The sequence below is a fragment of the Zalophus californianus genome, chromosome 17 (genome assembly GCF_009762305.2).
Source record: "Zalophus californianus isolate mZalCal1 chromosome 17, mZalCal1.pri.v2, whole genome shotgun sequence".
In the NCBI taxonomy this organism is placed as follows: Eukaryota; Metazoa; Chordata; class Mammalia; order Carnivora; family Otariidae; genus Zalophus; species Zalophus californianus.
In genome coordinates this window covers 12,388,671-12,406,009 of record NC_045611.1, presented here as the reverse complement: position 1 = coordinate 12,406,009, position 17,339 = coordinate 12,388,671, and the positions used below count along the sequence as shown (strand labels likewise).

Genomic DNA, 17,339 nt, shown 5'->3' with positions numbered 1-17,339 from the left:
CTCAACTTATACCAACTGCGTCCCACTTCAAGTGTACGTAACCATATTTCTCCTTTTGCTCCAGGAACTTTGTCAAAGCCAGAGAATTTGGTCGTCTTGCATGCCAGGACAGCTCATATTTGAGGACGGGGTTGACACCCCTGAATACAATCCTGAACCAACAGGAGAGGAAGCTGGTGGATAAATGTTCCAGCCTCTTGTTCTTTGGGTGGACAATCCTGGCAGGTATTCTGTCTGCTTCTCAAGACGCCCCTGCAGAATTTGCATAAGGACCTCACATACTCATCCTTATATGGCCCCCCATTTTCCCTTTCTAATCCTTCCCAGTTTCTCACGATTTCTGCAATTGCCTTCCAAATTAACTACTACATGCACGTAGTAGTTAGGGTCAACCTAAATGAAAACAGGATCCCACCTTTATGCTTTTGCCAAAACGAGACTTCTTCTTCTCTTTTTTCTCCTCCTTCCTCCTCCTCCACCCCTTCCTCTTCTTCTCCTCCCCTCCTCCCTCCTCCCCTCCACCTCCTCCTTCTCTTCCCCCTCCTCTTCCTCCTCCTCCTTCTTTTTAAATCCTTTCTTCCTTCTCCCTGCTACAAGCTTATAAGGTATTTGGGATGGAGTGAATATGAAAGTTCTGGCATTTTCCAAATTTCACATTCAACTTGTAGCATCTTTAGCCGATAAAATTCATTCATCGTGGGGCGCCTGGGCGGCTCAGTTGGTTGAGCGACTGCCTTCGGCTCAGGTCATGATCCTGGAGTCGCGGGATCGAGTCCCGCATCGGGCTCCCTGCTCGGCGGGGGGGTCTGCTTCTCCCTCTGACCCTCTTCCCTCTCGTGCTCTCTGTCTCTCCTTCTCTCTCTCTCAAATAAATAAATAAAATCTTTTTTAAAAAGTTTATTCATTGTGCTATTATCACCTCACTGTATTGAAAGCTCCAGTCGAATTTCTGCAGCCATCATATCTTCCTGGAAAATTAGAAGGGGAAATTCATACACACAATTCCAGATTTCCCTCAAAAACAGTCGCCGAGACAAAACTGTAAGTCCAGAGAACAGGCAAAGTGGAAAAGTGCTGGAATTTTACAACCACACACATCTGATACCAAAACACTCACTGTGAGGGTAGTCATAAGGGGTAGAGCCTCATGCTGTCACCAGAGGGCAGCAGAGGCCAGGGAACAGGTGGAGAAGTAGCTATCAAACAATGTAACCTGCCAGAGATCCCACAGAGACAAGACTAACATTTATTTAGGCCTGTTACAAGTTGGGCATTGTGCTGGGCACAATAAGAAATGGTACAAAGTTCAAAGGCAGAGATCAGAAGCCAGAGCCAAGGGAGGAATGGAACAGAGTGGAGTTAAGAGGGCAGGTCTTCAGGTCAGCCAGGAAACACCCAAAGACAGCATATCTGTAAGTACAAGCAGAGTGCCAGAAATAAACGTAATGGCTATGGGCCTGTCCTCTGCCAGGGCAGAGGTAAGATAAGGTAAGTTTCCAGGATCCCTGAGAGTCAGTCAGCCCGAATGTTCACACCGGTCAGAATTTAAATGGCCCTTTGCCCAAGCAAACATTAAACTTTCTTGATCGTTTGTGACTCTTCTCTCACTATAGGAATAAACATAATCAGGGGCGCCTCGGTGGCTCAGTCAGTTGAGCGTCCAACTCTTGATTTTCGCTCAGGTCATGGTCTCAGGGTTGTGAGATCAGGAGATGGAGCTGCATCAGGCTCCCTGCTCAGTGGGGAGTCTGCTTCTCTTCCTTTCCCTGTCCCTCTGACGCCCCCACCCCCACCCCAGGGGTCCACGGGCTCCCTCTCTCTATAAAGTAAATAAATAAATGTTAACAAAAAGCCATACACACAAAAACAAACAAACAAACAAGAAACATAATCACATGCCACGAGTTCCAGGCTTTCCCATCATGCTAGCTGTGTTGATCATGTCTTTGACTCTTACTTACGTCTCTTGCACTTGATAATAAAATCCCTGGACTCTGCTAGATGGTGACGGAGTAGGGAATGCACTATGAATGCCAACTGGCTTGAGGTTAATGGCCTCATGGCACTTATATTCTTCTCTGTACAGTGAGGCTGACTGTCTTCCAAAGGCTCTGTGGAAATTCCTAACCCCCTGGAAAGTTCTAGTGGGCACAACAAGAAGCTCTGGGGGAATCTGTCCAGTGTTCACGGAGTAGAACTTTTCATTAATAGATTGGCTTGGTTTCACTATTTTTCCCCCCTAAATCTTGTTACCATGCTATAAACTTGCTTGGATTTTGGCGTTTCTTACTAGTTCTGTTTCAGTCTTTTTACATAAGTTTTTTTTTTCCCCCCCAATTAATTTTTTTGCTCAAACTTGCTCATCTTAGACTCTTCTCTGGTGGACTTGCCCACGTACACCTAGTGAATCTCTTCCTTTGCTCCTCCTTTTTGTTTCTTCCTATCCCTGGGGCGTGGTGCTCCGTGGTCAGATCTCCAGCACCACCGAGGAAGTGGAGGCGGTGATTTCTGCCGCTTGCACGGGCCGATTCCAGGAGTCTGTGGGATGGGTGGCTCAGTCAGGTCAGGCCCCTGCGCGCCGTCTGGAGCAGGGACGGGCCGTGGACGCCGGGACTCCTTCCGGGTGGCCAGAGCCTCACCAACATTAGCCTCCTTCCTCTTCCGGTTCCGTCCCACGTCCGGTTCTGCCGCCGCCAGATCGATTGAATCAGACACTTAGTGTCAAGGACAGGCTTCCCAGGTGGGAACTGATGTGGGTGAGAAGACCTCTTGAGAAACTCTTTTATCTGCACTGAGCTAGCCTGAATTTCTGGTTCCCGGTGTGGGCATTTGTTGTCACAGCCTTACCCCTTTGTTTTAGGACAGTCCATTGGAATCTCAGTTGGGGTCTGATAAATCCCAGAAGAAACTCCTCCGCGGTGGTGTGTCCAGGCAGTTGGTGGGCCTGACAACCCACCAACCTCCACCCCAGGCGCCAGCAGAGAGGGGCGGTGTGGTCTGCAGAGAATTTTAAAACGGTAATAAGACCGAATAAGAGGGTAAGAGTTGGTAAGCTTTTTATCATCACGATGCTCCCGCAAGTCTGCACAGCCTGGTCAGTGATAAAATAAACGTTCCCTCCCCGCTGGACCAGCCACTCCCATCCCCCAGCCGGCCGCCCCTCCCCGAGCCCACGACATCTGGTGAGGCACCGTCGACAAGAGCAACAAACTTCGTTGGTTTTCTTTTTCGGCGTTTTTATTTTTCAAAATATACAATTTATTTACACCTTTATTTCACAATTATAGTTTGCATATTTATTCTGAAATCTTTAAATAACTCCACGGTAAACAGTACAAATCACAGGATCCCTCACACTGCTTCTCTTTAGCCTTTACACTCGGCGAGTTTTCAGAAAATTTCAAGTAGTAACGGTTTGTGGGTCAGAAGGGCACAAGAACAGGACAGAATTTTTTTACAGAAGCCTGACATGTGGGATTAGATGGGGCAGTCTGAGCAGCTACTTGGTCTGGGGCCAGACTAAGGGCATTTATAAGGTTTATAAATAAGACTCTCTTACAAGCAGTGAGGGTTTTGGTTATGAGGAAGGAGGGGCGGGAGCCTCATCTGCTGGGGGTGGTGCTGAGAAGCAAAGGGAGAGGGAGATAAGGCACGCATGAAGGCTCCTTCTTGGTGTGAGGAGGCACGAGCTGGAAGGGTCCTGAGTGAGCGGGGTAGAGGCCCACCGATTCCAGGTGGAGGTCAAGAATGGCCAGACATGGGGTGGGGCTCCTACCCACAGAGAGGCCTCTTTAGCCTCCCCTGGGGAAAAGCTTTGTGATTCTGAAGGCAGGCGGGAGGAGGGCTAGCGAAGCTGGTGGTTCCTAAAGAAAGGGGCCTGGGCTCCCGCCAGCTTGGAGGCCCTGCCAGCAGCCCCGGGTCCTTCTGCAGGCAGGTGAGGGCCATGCGTGCGGGTGCTGGATGAGCGGTAGCCCGGCGCATCTGGCGCTACAGCTGGTGAGTGGCGGGGGACGAAGGAACTGGAGGTGGCCTGTGGGAGGCATCATGTCGTCTCTCCTTGTGAGAGCCCTTCATCCACCTCAGTGTTGTCCACTCATCAGAACAGCAAGAGCCACCAAACCCTGGCCAGGAAGGGAAGGTGAGGAAGACAAGGACACGGGCCCTGCAGACCCGCTCTTTGCAGCCCCACCATGGGGGGGAGGGGTGTCCTAGGGAGTCCAAGGTGTAAGACACAGGTGGGACACAGGCTTGGCCCCAGAGGTCAGTTTCCTTCATTCCCCTTGGAAAATTCCCCGTTGACCAGGTCCTGAAGCAGTCCCGTGGGCTAAGGCTCAGGGCAGGGATGCTCATGGGGCGGCTGGGATGCTCCAAGGAGGCGCTAGTCCCTGAGAGCGACTTGGTGGGTCAGGAGAGCCGTCTCAGGGTCAGTCCCAGTCTTCCTGGTCTCCTCAGCACCCCCACCAAGCACAAAGACCTGACAAAGCCTGTCCTGCCTGGCCAAGCAAACCTTCTTGGCAGGGTCTGGATGGGGGTTGGGGGTGGGGCAGGGGCCGTGGCCGGGCTTAGGGCAGGACGGTGGGGCTGGGAGTTGTCATTGCATCTTCAGGTGGGGTTCTTCCGGTATAAGGGTGTGGAAGAAGTGATCCCACAATTTAGAGCTGATGCCATATCCTAGAGAGGGAGACAAATGGGGAGAATATGAGGCAGTGGTGAAACGTGCGAGGGATTTCCTCGGGAAGGGAGCCTGGGGAGGGCCAGCCCGTAGGCAACATTTGAACATCTGTCCCCGATGGCCTTCCCAACTCTCAGGGCCATCCTGGCAGAAGAACAGAGCCCGGTACTTGTGTTTCTAGTCTCCCGAGGATGCCATTAGAATAAACCCAAGTTCCTTATCCGTCCTGAGTTCCGGGGAGAGCCTGGCCCCTGTCTGATGCTTGCCCTCTCTCTCTCACACACTTCAGCCTCTTCCTTCTCTTTGGCGATGCCAAGTTCATTCCTGCTTCAGAGGCCGGAACAGAGGCTTTGCACCTGTTGCTCCTGGGATGCTCTTTCCCCGGACGCTGGATGCTGGCTCCCCTTAGCGGACGCCTTAGCTATAAAGACAGCTCTGCACAGACACCTTCCGGGACCACTCGACCCAGTGCTGTGCCGTCCGAGGCAGGAGCCCCTGGCCCATGTGGCTGTTGAGCACCTACCACGTGGCTAGAGCTATGGAGGCACTAGATTCCTAATTTCATTTTATTTTAACTGAGTTAAATTTCAATTTGAAAACGTAGTGTTGATTGAGTTACTGGAAAACTTGTAAGCACGTTTATGACAACTCAAATATATGAATCTACTTTTTTGGCTTTTTTTACAGTCAATTTTATAAACTCTAAATATAGATCAAGTATTTCTAATGAAAACTTAGCACTTGAATCGAGATGTGCTCTAAGTGCAAAGTACACATCAGATGTTGAAGACTTGATATACGACGAATGTAATATATCTCATTAGCGATTTTTTATATTGGTTACAGGTTGAAATGACGATATTTTGGTTGTATTTGGCTTAATAACATATATTATTAAAACTAATTACATCTGTGGGGCCTGGATGGCTCAGTTGGTTGGGCGTCTGCCTTTGGCTCAGGTCATGATCCCAGGGGTCCTGGGATCAAGTCCTGCATTGGGCTCTCTACTCAGCGGGGCGCCTACTTTTCCCTCTGCCCCTCCCCCTGCTCGTGCTTCTTCTCTCTCAAATAAATAAATAAAAATCTTTTAAAAAATTAGAAAAAAACTAATTATATCTGTTTAATTTTACTTGTCAATGTAGCTACTAGAAAATCTAAAATCACATCTGTGACTTGCATTATATTTTGTTAGAGCTGGACCCTCCCCCACATCCCGTTGGTTTCTTTTCTCTATGGCCCTTAACACTGCCTAAAATTATCTTTGCTAATTTATTGATTTCCTGTTTGTCTCCCAGTGAGCAGGGTGGGAGCCCCAGACTTGCCTTACCGTGGATCTCCGGTACCCAGAACAGTGCCTGGCCCTTGCTAGGGGCTCAGTGGTGGCTGTCAAATAAATAAGTAAGCAAATGGAGGGGGCAGGGATGTGTGGGCCTCACCTGACTTCTGATGTGCAAAGTGATGCTTGGCGTGGTGGGCCTTCATGTTGTACAGGTAGGAGCCCTTGTGCGGTGAGCCGAAGTGCAGGTAGTAATGGATCATGTCATAGATGACGTAGCCCAGGAGGCCCCCCGCAAACATAGTGCCCCCCACTGCCTCAGGCAGGAGGAGCCGTAGGATTACATAGAAGAAGGCAATGCCCAGAGAAGCCGGCACGGGGGGGAAGACCAGGCGGGATTCATCAAAGGGTGCCTGTGGATGGAGAGGCTCACATGTCAGAAGACAGCCGGGCCGGCCTGCCTGTAGTCTCAGAAAGGCAGAGGATGGAGGCAGAGCAGCCCGCCCATTTCAGCGAGGTGGCAGCAGCCTGTCATGCATGGGGGTGGGGGGAGGCCTGGCACCTTCGGTGGCCTTGGGGAGGGCAGGCTGCCACGCTTGAGAGCCCTCGAGAGACTGTCCTGCTCCCAATTTCCAAGCCAGGATGGGACCTGGAAGCCTGTCCAAGTATATGGTGGTGGACAGGATGCTCACGGCTCAGAGTCCTGCTTTATGCTCATGAAGCCACTTTGGCTCTGGAATTTGCAAAGTGCTAGAGAGGAGCCCCACCACCAGACTGAGGCCTGACGTTGTCCGGGAGGGCAGCACCCCAGCAAGCTGAGGTTAATGCAGGCTCACAGGGAGGACTGGTACTGGAAGTGTTCATGGATACGTTCTCCCCATCCCCACATCCTAATGGGAGCCCTTCTTGGTTCCAAGGGGGTGTAGTCACAGTGAACCAGACAAAAGAGCCAAGCATCAGGCTCTGGAGCTTCAGAAGCCAAGGGCCGGGCATAGGGGTAAGATTTCAGAGACACCCCGGTGAGTATTCTGAGAAGAGACAGACCCTCTCTGGGCTGGGGGTGGGGGGGGGAACGAGTGAGAGAAAGCAGGTGATAGCCACAGAGCAATGTGCTGATGTGGGCCTCCCTCCCCCCAGGACCAGCTCCTCGAAGAAGGAGGCAGGAAGGGAGGGAAGGGGGGAAGGAGAAAAGAAGGAAGGGATGCCCTGGGAGAGGCCGAGAAGAGCACCGTGCAGGAACTGAGATGCAGGAACTGAGAGGCAGCCAGGGGGCTGCAGCCTCCTTGGTCAGCCCTGGCTTCTGCTCCCAGCCTCTGGATGACATACTGTCTGTCCCCGAAGAGCCCCAGGGTGGTGGAGGGTTGAGCGCACGGACTCTGGAGTTCACAGAACGGGGCACAACCTCCTGGCTGTGCCAGGTGTGACTTTGGGCAAGTTTCTCAGTTTCTTAATTTCTCCAAGCCTCAGTTTGCTGCTCTGTGGAACGGGGAGAACTGTGGCACCATCTTCAGAAGGAAACTCCACAAGGGCCGCGACTTTTTACTGCTTTGTCCAGCGGTGTCTAGAACAGTACCCGCGCATGGTGAGCACTGGGTGAACATTTGTCAAATGAATGAATGAACTCGTTGCTGTGAGGATGATCTCTGAAATGTACCTGCAGTGTGCCTGGCGTCAGTAAGGACGGTGGGCAGGCATGCAGGCTCTCGAAGCCCACGCCCGGGTCAGATGAGGACCCAGTCACCCCTCCGAGCAACATGGAGTGCCCTGATTGCCTCTTGCTCCCCCGCTGACCCCCACAAAGACCCGCGGCCCCCCTGCGCTGGGGACAGCTGCCAGGCCCCAGGCGGGAGCCTGCCCCGCTCACCTTGTGGTGCTGGCCGTGCAGGATGAAGTGCAGCATAATGAGGTAATGGCTGTCCCTGGGGGGCTTCATGTGGAACAGGAAGCGGTGGATGAGGTACTCTAGCAGGCTCCAGAAGAGCATCCCCAGCACGAAGAGGCCCGGGAACACAGACTGAGGCATGGCTACAGAGTACTCTGCAGAACGGGAGGAGAGAGAGAGAGAGAGAGAGAGAGAGGCCAGAGTCAGGGCAGACGGCCCCAGGGGGCAGTGATGGCTGGTGGCTCCAGGAGTCCTGTCTCTCTGCCCCATCACCTTGGGAGCAGCTGCTCTCCATTCAGCAGCTATGGGGCCAGGCCACATTGGATGGGGCTCTTGGGTCAAAATGGGAAGGAGGCCATGAGGATCTGTCCTGGGCCGGGAGGGGTCCTCCCAGGGAACAGCGGTGCTGCCGGCCAGAGGTCTGAGATCTTGCTTGGGGGGAGTAAGAGGAGCAGCTGTTGCCAGTGCTGGAAATTTCCCTGGGGCTGTGGTCTGAGTGTCCTCCCCGCCAAATTCTCACGTGAACGGAAACCTCACTGCCAAAGGGAAGGTATTGGGAGGTGGGGCCTTTGGGGGGCTCTTAGGTCATGAGGGTGGAGCCATCACGAACAGGACTAGTGCCCTCATCAAAGAGACCCCCTGAGCTCCTCCCTGTTTCGGCCATGTGAGGATACAACAAGAAGTTTGGGACCTGCAAGGGGGCCCTCACCCGACCAGGCTGGCATCCTGATCTGGACTTCCAGTCTTTGGAACTCTGAGCAATCCATTCCTGTTTTTCATAAGCCACCCAGGCTGTGATGTTTTGTTAAAGCGGTCCAAATGGCTGACATGCCCGGGAAGGGTGACCCTGCTTTAGTGGCACCGGGGAGAGGGAGGGATGGCTCCGACTAAGACAGTAGAGCCAGGGGGCTACTGAGGAGAGATGTTTGAACAAAAAGGGACGGGGGAGGGAGGGGCAGGAGGGAGAGAAAAACCCAAGTACAGAAATCTTAACAGATAAGACTTGAAATCATAGCATACGAGGGAGATGTGGAAAACCTGAAGATGATTCGCCTGCAGACCAGAAGACGGGAGAGATGGACTTGTCATCAAGCGTGAGGTTCCCCACCCCCCACCCTCTGATGACAGTCTTAGAAGCTCTCATTTCTTGTCCCCATTCATTCTTGGCTTCACAGGGACACCAGCTCCAGTCAATGTTTTCTCCACGCCTATTCTCATTCCGAGTTGTACTTTCCTCCATGAGCCACTGCTTTGGCCAGGCTTCCTCTCCCTTTTGAAAAATAACAGCCTTCTTGAAATATAATTCACATATCCTACAATTTGCCCCCTTAAAGTGTACAATTCAGTGGTTTCTTTCATATATTCAGTATTGTGTAGCCAATCACCGGTCAATTCTAGAACATTTCTGTCACCCCAAAAAGAAACCCTGTCTCTGTTAGTGGTCACTCCTCATTTCTCCGCACTCCTGCCGTTTCCCAGCGCCTGGAAACCACAAACCTGCTTTTGGTCTACGGATTTGCCCATGCTGGACACTCCATATAAACGGAATCCTATGATGTGTGGTCTTTTATGACTGGCTTTTTTAACATATACTATTTTCAAGGCTCATCCATGTTGTAGCATGGATCCGGATGTCATTCCTTTTTAAGGCTGAATATTTTTCCGTTTGTATGGATATACCGCCTCTGTTTATCCGTTCCTCAGTTGATGGACATCTGGGCTGTTTCTACTTTGGGGCTATTACGGAAAGTGCTGCTATGAGCATTCAAGTACAAGTTTTTGTGTGGGCATGGTTTCCGTTGTCCAGGGGATAAGCCTAGGAGTGAGGTTCCTGGGTCATATCGTAACTAAATTTAATCTTCTGATTTTTGTGCGATGTTTCAGGGGAGCCCATCCACAGCTTTTCAGATTCTCGAAGGATCTACGACCGATATAGTTAGAATACACAGCTCCTCTCCCTGCCTGCTGGGTCACTTGGCTTTTCTCCTCTTCTCTAGATGCCCCTTGTCAGGTGCCATCATGGAAATGCTGCCTCTGTCCCCAGCATCAAAGCCTTGATCCTCTACTCTCACACACTCTCTGCTGGATCCTGGAAGTCGGCCACACCCACAGGCCACCCCCCTCCCCCCCGCCGCCTCCATCCCCACCCAGACCTCCACCTCCACCCCGGTCCTGGACAGCCACTGGCTGCTGGGCACCTCCAGATGGCTGTCCACAGGCCCCCAAAGTCACCAGCTGTGAAGTGAGGCCAATCCTCCTCCACTTCTTCCTGCCCACCTCGTCACCCTAGGCTGCTCCTCTTGGGTTTCTTCCTCAGCCAGAGGTTCCAACATCCACCTGTGACCAAAGGCTTAACTTATCCCTCCCTCCCGCATCCACCCGGACACCAGGCCCTGTGGGTTCTCCCTCTTTAACATCTCTTGGCAAAGTAAAAGAAGCCAGATACGAAAGTCCACGTGTTGTACGATTCCACGTGTATGGAATGTCCAGAATGGGCAAATGTACGGAGGGAGGAGGTATATTTGGTGGTTACCAGGGGCTGGGGGAAGGGGAGATGGGGAGCGACTGCTCAGTGGGCACAGGGTTTCCTTTTGGGGTGGTGAAAATGTTCTGGAACTAGGCAGAGGTGGTGGTTGTACCCCGTCACGAATGTACTAAATGCCACTGAATTGATAACTTTAAAATGGTTAACTTTATGTTATGGGAACCTCATCTCAATTTTTAAAAAATCTCTCTGGTCGATTCACTGCTCTTAAATCTCCTACCACCTTATCACCTCTTGCCCAGTGAGGCATCTGCCTCCCATCCCAATCCCGTGTCCGTGCGCTGTTCAAACTCTTCAGTGGTGCCTCATTACCTTTAAGGTGAAGTGCAAACCCCCAGCAGGGCACTCAGAGTCCCTCGAGACGCGTGCTGCCGGCCACATCCCGGCCTCGTTTCCCTGTCCACCTGTCCTGGGGCCAAATCAGAGCCCTCCTGGCTCCTTAGCTGTACCTCGTCCTCCTACTTCCCCGCTCTTACCATATGCCTAATTTTGCTCATCTTGTCTTTACTTCCCTCCCTGCCCCCTTATCCTTGGAGATTCAGCCCAGGTATCTACCGCGAGAAGCCTCTGAAGATGCCCTTTATCCCCACCTGGGCTGGTTGCGGAGCTCCTGCCCCGCCCTTCACATCATGCTTGTCGCCCCTTGTCCCCATTTTACAGGCAGAGTGGTCCCCTCGTGGATGACCACAGGTGGCTGCTGAGGAAGGAAGAAAGCCCAGGAAGGCAGGGGGTGGTGGTGACCTTCTGGCTCTTTGAAACAGAATCTAGGCCCAGCCCCATTTGACAAAACAATGAAGGACCAATGTGAATCTGACCTTTTGTCCCAGGCCGAGCTGAGGGGCAGGGGGGGAAGGGTGAGCAGTAACCGTAAGAGAGCCCTGAAGGCTTCTCAGATGGGACCGTACTGCTGACTGCTGACTCAGCGGGGGGGCGGGGGGCGCAGTGGCCTTCTGCAACCCCTCCCCCACCCAGGGCCTACCAGCCAAATCCCTAGCAATTGGCACCCTAAGGCTGGCTTTCTCCTCAGTCCACTTGTTCCTAACCTGCAGCTCTGCAGATAACCGTCCCACAGAGATGAGCTCAGTGGGTGGAAGTTCATCAGGATGTCAACCTAAGCTGTGTCCACATTTGGTACAAGATGCTTGCCTAACAGCTTTGTGTGAGTGGCCATCCGACCTTGGCGGGGCTGCTCAGGTAGGAAAGAAAGCCCTCGTTCTGGGGAAGCTCTGACACCTCTGGGGGTCCTTCAGAACACTCTGGGGAAGTACACTGAGCACAGGCTTTGGATTTGCAGACCTGGATTCAAATCCTGGCTCTGCACCACCTTGGTGTTTTCTCAACAGTAAAATGTCCTACCCACCATGAAAGGCTGTTGTTAGGATGGAGGAAACAGAATACCTGATTATATGATGTATAGGATATATATTATATAGTAAGACTAATATATAATTATATATTAATACTGATAATAATATGCTCCTCATATATAATAAGTAGCCTCTGTGATTTTCAAATGGGACCGTTTAAATTTAAGTATGAGGCAAAATACATCTAGGTTCTAATTTGTGCCCACCTTGTCTTGATTCTCCTTGTAGAGTTCTGGAGGGTCCCTGGCTGAAGAAGGAGGTTCCCAGCCCAGCCCCCTGCCTCCCCCCTCCCACAGTGCAGGAGCCCTACCTTGCTGCTTAGCTCTCTTGACAGCAGGGAGGGGACTGGACACGCAGGAACGTTCCCTGGCCACAGATCTTGGTCTTGACCTTTGCTCGGGCTCCCACCACAGAGTCCCGGTGGCGGCCTGCATCCCAAGGGGGTGGCCTGCAACCCGAGGGTGCTGCGTGGCCATGGTTCTGGCGCTGTGCTTACTCTAACCTGCTCCCAGGAACCGCTCTGGGGGCCATCCTAAATTTGCAGAACCCCTCTGCCTTTTCAGGCATTTTCAACATGCACCTAGGAATGTCAGCATTGAACTGGTACCTCCATTCAGCTTCCCTGGCTCCTTGGCACCCTGACTTGTCTGCCTTTATTCCCGTACACCCTCCGTCCAGCAGCTGCACTGGGACCCTGCTGAGCATCCCCTCCCCTCCCTCTGTGGTTCTCGTCCTCTCTGCATGGGACCTGTGCCTCGCTTGATGAGCTAGGGGATGAGGGAGGGCTGTGGACACATCTCTCTCATGCAATCATTGTTGGCCTTGCGGTCACAGACTCCACTCTGGACCTCTATCAGACAGCACAGTTCAGCTCTCTGCAGAGGCCTGCCTTCGGACCCAGCCCTCAAATCACTCTGCCTGCCACGCAGAAGAGTCCCCTCCTATAGGTCAAGTCTCTGCCCGCCTCCTCACCCCAGCATCAGCCCTGTCGGCCCATCCGGCCGGAGCTGGTACCGAGTGGCATCTCTGGAGGAATCGTGCAGAGGGACCTGGGCCAAAGCTCCGGCGTCCCCCGCCCCCTCCGGCTGCCAGCCTTGGCGGCCCGGCCACTGTTGGTGATTGTTAGAGCAGCGCCGGGTGGACAGTGGGCGATTCAGTGAGCAGCCCTTCTGAGCAACAAGCCCTGTGCTGTGCCTGAGCTATTCAGCGTGGGCAGAAAAGGGTAACCTTGGCTTGCAGGGCAGGCGCGTTAACCCGCGGTGCGCAGGAGCCGTTCCAGGCGCTGGGGGGCTTCCTGCAGCTTGTCCATCTCCCACCCCAGCCTGGGCCAGCTGGGACAATGGAGGCTCTCACCACTGCGGCCTCCTGGCCCCTCTTGCCTAAGCCATTCAGACCCTCAGCTTGCCACTCCCGGCAGAGACGGGCAGGAGCGAAGCCTTGGAGTGTGGGGAGAAGGGGCTGTGTCTGGCGAGGGGGGGGAGGGCGCGGGGTTCTGACGGCTCACAGTTAGGAACGTGATGTGCCATCAGGAGAGGAAAACCCACCTCAATGACTCCCAGCAGCCCTTTCCTGCCTGTCCCCCAACCTTGCCTTGGTCTGAGCCACCCCCTGGGGGCTAGGCACCTCCCTGAGGCCGGCTGTGCTAGGGCAGGAGATCATCTGGGCAGGTGGCTTGTTCCTAGAGGCACAAGGAGGGCACTAAGCTTGGGAGGCAGGCTGGCAGAAGTGGCCACACCCAAGCCTGTCCTAGCCACGTGACCTGAATCACTTCCCTTGACCTGTCTGAGGCATACCATCTCCTCATCTCTGAAAGGGCATGATGACAGTACCTCTCTCGAGGGAAGGCTGGGAGGGTTAAGGGAGATGGTCCCTGGAAAGCAGTCGGCCTGGCCCATGGTAAGTGCTCAGCAGTGGTCAGGGGTTCTGCTGCATGGGCCTTTGCCCAGGAAACACAGTAGGATACTCCCACATCTTCCTCGCCCGTGTTCTAATCTGTGCTGTGTTTGCGGAGCATTGTGAGTCCATCTCCCGGCTGTGCACCTAGTGAAATGATCTCATTCAGCTTCTTGACCATCCCAAGTCATACATTTTCCAGCACAAGACTCAGCAAGAAGCCCTCTCCTTTACTGCTATGAAATGATTTCATTTAGTTTCTGCTAACGTGTTGCTGGTTTTGTTTTGTTTTGTTTTGTTTCCTTTATCCACTTGGGGTTGGAATGGGGGGAGTCCGACATTGTTCTTTGGAAGTCTATTGCTACAGATAGGTCTCATCTACAAATGTTTGGAATGTGGCTTGGGGTTCTATGTTCTTCGAAACTCAGGACCAGAGACAGCACTGCAATCTCCTGCCTCCGGGAAGGAACCAACGTTACCTGTGCTGAAGGACTCGAAGAGTCGAACGTTGCCCTGAGCGAGGGTTCGGTAGTAGGACCAACTGAGGTACAGCATCAGGGGCATCCAGATGATAGGGACACTGTACCTGTAGGAGAGCCATCAGGGTAAGAGAGATACGTGCACTGGGGCTCGACAGCGTCCAGCTTCCCCAGAGATGCATCTCTCAACTAGAGGAAGGGATAAATGAAACCAAAGCCTATACAGAAAGCATATGGAGACATAGGGCCAAAGGGACACTGCTTTGGGGCGGGGAGGAGAAAAGAAGAGAGAGACTGTAAGTCTATCTGCTTCTCTCTCGGAGAGAAGTTATTGGCAGAAAAGAACTGCATCCCTGTGGCTAGACTCTGTGCAGCTGGATAGATGCTGACCTCTTGTGGCAAAGGAGCCAATTGCAGGCAAAATAATTCCAGTGGGCTTTAGAAGCTGGAAAATCCTCAAGAAGAGTTTGGACTAGAACAGGGGTGACATTGAAAGTGGTTCCTGGCTACATGTTAGGTTGCCACTCACTCGATGGACAAGCCATGCAGAGGAATGGATTATGCCTATGGCATGTTCCACTATCCCCCAAGAGCTATAGTACAGCTCTGGGCTCTGGGGGGGGCCCCAGTTGCCCCTTCTCCTTCAGTATCTGACTGGCAGCATCAGGAGAGAGGGACAACCCACCACGGGTCCAGAGCAGGGCTCACCATACACTCTTGGAGAGGGCCTCGATGAGGTCAGAGTGGAAGAGACGGATGGGCCTGATCACTGGCTGGTGGACCCACTCATCATACTTCTCTCCCAAGTGGCCTACCTGCCACAGTAGGGGTTTCCGCCAGTCTACCAAATCCTGCAAGAGACAAAGTCAAGTGGACTTGATATTCACACCTGTGCACACCCATTCTTCCAATATCCCGATCCCCATCCTCCACCTCAGCTCACGGGGTCTGTATGGCACAACCCACCCTTCCACTTTAATGATCCCAGAACTGACCAAGCCCCTCATCTCAGCCCCCCTGGTCATGGAAATATGATCTAGGACAGGCCCATGACCTGAGCTGGTGCAATGAGCCGTCATACACCCTTTCTTTCCTCCTGCTGGAGATGCTAAGTTGGCAGGGCATGACCCTGGAGTTGCTAGCAGAGCCTACCTGAGGACTTGGTTAACACAGAGGATAGCCAAACCAGGAGCTGGAGACACTGAATCTGGGTGATGACACCTGCACACCCAGATTCAGCCACGCTTGAAGGCTGAAGTCCTTCCCAGGACTCTTTAGGTACAGGAGCCAATACATTCTGTACTGGTAATAAAAGGGGCCTTTTCCCTTTTACCATGGCTTTCTTCTTGATGTTGAGTGATTCATTCATTCATTCATTCATTCATTCAAAAATTTGCTTGCTATTTCATGTGTGTATGTATTTTTATGCAAGCTGCTGAGAAAAATAAACAGGAATATAAATGACCATCTTTGCTTTATCTAGCTTAGTGCTTAATCAGAGTAGACTCTAGAGTCAGGTCCAGATACAGATCCTGGCTCCAACACTTACTGTGTGACCTTGGGCAAATTACTTGACCTCTCTGAGCTTCAGCTTCCCCAGCTATGAGATGGAAGTAATAATAATAGTACCTGCCTAAAGTGCTCGGCAACATGAAACATGCCAGGCAAGATAGTTTGTTTAGTGGTGACGCAGGTAGGCTGAGATCAGAAGGCAGAATGACTGGTACAAATGCCTGGGTCCAGGGTCGAAGAGAAAGACTTTGCAGAAAACCCGGGGGTTGGGCTAGAGCTCGCACAACATGGAGGACTCAGAAAGGAGGAGAGGGGAAGGGTATAGAGGGAGACATGGAGTTGAGAATGACTGCGGCCCATCTGGTACCTTGACACTGATCCGCAGGGCAGTAGGAAGAAATCTGCTGACAGCTTTAGATGGCAGAACACCCCGTACCAGGCCCACGACTTGGCACTTTTTCCTCCAGGCCAACTGTTTCCAAGGTAGGGATGTACACATATCCTAGGGGTACTCACAGGCTGGTCCACAGATGCAGGGAGAGAATATTAGGGACTCCTTCTATTTGTGATATATTTATCTCATCTTTAAACCACATATTTTCTAATATACATGGTACAAGAGTACATTAGCACATGCAAATAATTTATAGAAAATTAAAATGGACATAGAATGGAGAATGTGCTCTAAATGTTTTACTCATAGGGATGCAAGATAAAAAAAAAACTTGGAAGCTGCAGCTCTAGGCAATGGGAAGCTCTTAAAGGTTTCTGAAAGTCCGTGTATTGAAGATTAATCTGGACCAAAATCAGTCAACTAAAACTGGTAAAGAACAACTAATTTGTAGTGAGGGACCACCTTCAAAGAATGACTCTGCCATTTATCAGAAGTGGGCAAGTGCCTTTACCTCTTGGAGCTCCTAGGCTCTCACCTCTATAAAGCCAGTGTGCTCTGACCTACCACCCACAATAGGAGAGAGGGTGAGATGTGCCCAGTGAGTGGTGGGTGCCAGTAAATCTCCAATATAAGGGAGGTAGGCGGCCACTGAGGGTGAGAAGAGAGATAGTGTCAGGAGAGTAAAGGAGAGGAAAAGGAGGTGTACGTGGAGGGAGAGCTCTCGAGCCTGGGAGAAGGAGTCAACAGTGATTCAGAGACCTGTCTTCCCACATCCCTGGCTGGAATGTCATCCTTGCCCAGACCTCCATGCCAAAGCTCGCATAGCTTTAGCAGATCTCCCAGCCCTGCCACAGGTGAAACCAGCCCCACTATCACTGCCTTGGAGCAGGGGCGTAGGGGTCTTGGGGCAAGCAGGGAATTCACTGGGCATTCTTCTGTGCCTGTGACCAGGGGAAAAGGCCCAAGGATCTTTGTGGTTCCTGCCACGTGAACTCGGTAATTCCCACGTAGTGGCTGCCTTCCTGCTTCTCAGGCTAGGAGATGACTCAAGTCAGCCTGGAGCCCCATCCCTTTCAGCACCAGTCATACCAGACAATCACCCAAACTCCACCTGGTGCCTGCTCCCTTCCTGGCCCCAGTACCCATGCCTCCTTGACTTTCTTTCTTGGGTCTCGTAGCAAACAGATTCATTGGGTGCAGGCTGTCTCATTCCCTCCACTCCTCTGCCTCATGTCTCTACACATGCACGCACATAGCACCACCGCTACCCGGAGAAAGGACTGGAGGAACCAGCTAGTGGCCTGTATTTACACCTTATC

At 52.3% G+C, this 17,339-nt stretch overlaps 1 protein-coding gene across 1 annotated transcript in view; it reads right to left on the bottom strand.

Moving 5' to 3' along the window:
• Positions 1-3,116: 3,116 nt before the first annotated feature.
• The window catches only part of FA2H (fatty acid 2-hydroxylase), a 48,966-nt gene continuing 34,743 nt past the window's right edge, over positions 3,117-17,339 (bottom strand). The window contains exons 3-7 of the mRNA XM_027617086.2: positions 14,823-14,965; positions 14,115-14,221; positions 7,813-7,985; positions 6,109-6,361; positions 3,117-4,671 (exon numbers count right to left, since the gene is read on the bottom strand). Of these exons, the coding sequence (XP_027472887.1) occupies positions 4,592-4,671; positions 6,109-6,361; positions 7,813-7,985; positions 14,115-14,221; positions 14,823-14,965 (756 nt within the window). The 3' untranslated portion in view covers positions 3,117-4,591. The remainder of the gene's footprint in view (positions 4,672-6,108; positions 6,362-7,812; positions 7,986-14,114; positions 14,222-14,822; positions 14,966-17,339) is intronic.